This window comes from Equus quagga, chromosome 20, assembly GCF_021613505.1.
Source record: "Equus quagga isolate Etosha38 chromosome 20, UCLA_HA_Equagga_1.0, whole genome shotgun sequence".
NCBI lineage: Eukaryota > Metazoa > Chordata > Mammalia > Perissodactyla > Equidae > Equus > Equus quagga.
Genome location: NC_060286.1, coordinates 45,286,475 through 45,289,530, shown reverse-complemented (window position 1 = coordinate 45,289,530; position 3,056 = coordinate 45,286,475). Strand labels below are relative to the sequence as shown.

General features: G+C 63.4%; 1 gene segment (V, D, J or C); it reads left to right on the top strand.

The window, feature by feature from the left end:
• Positions 1-713: 713 nt before the first annotated feature.
• LOC124230799 (immunoglobulin heavy constant alpha-like) overlaps positions 714-3,056 on the top strand; it is a 5,088-nt gene continuing 2,745 nt past the window's right edge. Inside the window, 1 exon segment of the C gene segment in view lies at positions 714-727. Within this exon segment, the coding sequence occupies positions 714-727 (14 nt within the window).

The window sequence follows — 3,056 nt, the reverse complement described above, 5'->3', positions numbered from 1 at the left end:
AAGAACGGTGACCCCAAAAGCTATGTCCACGTCCTAACGCCTGGAACCTATGAATTTGACCTTTTTTGGAAAAAGTGTCTTTGCAGATGTGATTAAAGTTAAGGATCTTAAGATGAGATCATCCAGTGGCCCTAAATGCAGTGACTGGTGTCCTTATAAGGGACAGAGGGACAGAGGCACAGACACAGAGGAGGCCATGTGAAGGCAGAGGCAGAGACTGGGGTGATGTGGCCACAAGCCCAGGGATGCCTGGGGCCCCTAGAAGCTGGAAGAGCAGGAAAGGTCATCCCCTGGAGCCTCCAGAGGGAGCGCAGCCCTGCGACACCTCGATGACTTCTGGTCTCCAGGCCGTGAGAATGAATTCTGTCGTTCTCAGCCATCAGGCCATGGTCCTTTGTCATGGTGGCCCCAGGACGCCCCCATACCCAGCCAGCAGGCCTAGGCCAAGCAGAGGTCCCTCCTCCTTCCAGAGAAGCCCGGGGAGGACTCGTCTCCTGGCTCTTTCCATGGCCAGTTGGACTCTCGCGCTGCGCAGTCCCTGCCACGCAGGAGGCTCAGAGCCCAGGCTTCTTCCTTGAGTTCCGAGTCCTTCCACCCAACTACCGTGACCCCTCGAGTCCAAATGGACGCACCCTCCTCTGCCCCGAGTCCAGGGCCTCTGTGCCCACAGTGACACCGTGTGGGGCAAGGTGTCCATGTGGGAGCACCGGGCGATGGGAACGGGGAGGTGAGGGAGAGGGCGGGCACTGAATCCCCCCAGCGCCCACACTGTGTCCTCCACACTGGGTGCCACCCCGACCCGCGAGGCCCCATCATGTGTCCTGTGTCCGCTGCCTCCTGCTCCCTCAGGCAGGCATGCACTGGGCCTTTGGAGGGTGCAGGGCCTGAGGACTCGCGGGTGGGCAAGAAGGCGAGTCGTGGGGCAGTCATCGTAATGCAGGCGACACTGGCACTGGGAGGGCGTGCAACCATGATGGGGACAAGAGGCCCTGGGAGGAAATGTCCCTAAGGGGTGACACCGTGGGGATCCTGGGCTTCACAATAAAACCCCCAGAGGTTCCTCGAGCCAGGCCAGGGCTGTCTGCTCACCCAGGGGCGCCTGGCTCCCCTCCCTCCATCCATCTCCTCCTCTCCTGCCCCACCCGCCCCGACCCCCATCCTCAGCCTGCCCGAGCTCCCCAGAGACAGCCCACCTCCCCGAGGCCCAGCGCCTCCATTGCACCTGCTGCTCTCCCCCGACACTGTCCTTCCTGGGAGGGAACCCTCGGTTCCCATGTCTGGCTCCAGACTCTCTGTGCATGAAGAAATGAATGAACAAACGAACGCAGCCACGAAAAGGCCCAACAGCCTCTGTGTGCCCAGGCAGGGGCCGCCTCTGGAGGGGGCGCCAGGGAGGGCTGGGCGGGGTGCTCGGGAGCAGGCAGAGCGGCCCCAGCTGGGGCAGCCTCCGTGGGGCCGATGGGGCGGGAAAGCCCTGGGCAGGGAGTTGGGTGGCTGCGGGTGGAGGTAACACCTCAGCCACCTGACCCGCAGGGCTCCCTCCAGGCTCCCAGAAAGAGTGGCCCCCACGCCCTCATGGGGCTTCCATCTGGGGCCCCAGCTGCTCAAGGGGCTGGCGGGGAAAGGGCTGCCACTGGTCATGGCCAGGCTGGAGCAGCTCCTCACGCTCACACCCCACCCTGTGGCCTGAGGTCTACTGAGGCGTGCTTGCTGGGGGTCCTTCCGGGCGAGCCCAGTTCCTCGAGGCCACCGCCCCTGCCGGCCCCTGCAGCCTCCCCTCTGGGCCAGAGGTGGAGTGTCCATCACCATCTCTGGAACCGTGTCTACCTCAGTGTCCCTGAGCCCCTAACTGTGTCGACTTTGGCCTCTGATTGCCCGCATCTTGGCCCCCAGACCAGCCCCATGGGCAGCTATGTAGAGCCATGACGCCCCAAGGCGCCTGCCCTTGCGCCCACATGGTCTCAGGCCAGGCCATGCTCCCGGGGGGTCAGACAGCCCAGGCCACACACACCTGGCCCCACCACAGCCAGACCACAGACCAGACATGACGTGGAGGCAAGCGGCCGCGGCCGGCATGGCAGGAAGTGGGCGAGAGACCCCATCTGTGGGCCAGACACAGGCATGCAGCCCCTCCCAGCCTGCCCCTCACAGCATCAGCCTCACCCCCACAGGGGGCAAATGGTCCAGAGCGGGACAGCGGTCTACTGAGGACTCGCAGCCATTGAGGCAGGGCCTGGAGGAGGCCTGGGCCACCCTCTCCTCTCCAGCTTCTCTGGGGTAGGTGAGCAGACGGACCTGCAGCCCAGGGCCACCAGGCCGAGGTAGGCAGAGGTCTCTCTCAGCCATGCTGGACCCTCCAGCAGCCTTGAGCAGGTGGGTCCCGGATGCTATTCAGGCTTCATCTCCTTCTCAGCCAGGCCATACGGAGCAGCCAAGGACCAGGAGAATGGAGAACGGACACCAAGACAGAGAGAGAGAGAAGGCGGACTACCAGAGATCCCAGAGACCACGGGGCAGGAGGCTAGGCCTGGGCAGGGGTATGCCGGACTTAGGCAGAACTGGGAGGAGGTGATCGGGGCTGAACTTAATGGGGCTGAGCTGGGATGAACTGGGCTGAGCTGAGCTGAACTAGGCTGAACTGGACTGAGCCGACTGGGGCGAAACTGGGCTGAGCTGGGCTAACTGGGATGAGCTAAACTGAACTGGGCTGAGCTGGGCTAACTGCACTGAGCCGGGCTAATCAGGTTGGGCTGGGCTGAGCTGGGCTAATCAGGCTGAGCTGGGCTAATCAGGCTGAGCTGGGCTGAGCTCAGCTGAGTTGAGCTGAGCTGGGCTGAACTGGCCTGAGCTGGGCTAATTGGGCTGAACTGAGCTGAGCTGGGCTAAGGTGAACTGGGCTGAGCTGGGCTAACTGCGCTGGGCTGAGCTGGGCTAATCAGGTTGAGCTGGGCTGAGCTGAGCTGGGCTAACTGCGCTGGGCTGAGCTGAGCTGGACTAACTGGGCTAGGCTGAGCTGAACTGGGCTGGGCTGAGCTGAACTGGGCTGAGCTGGGCTA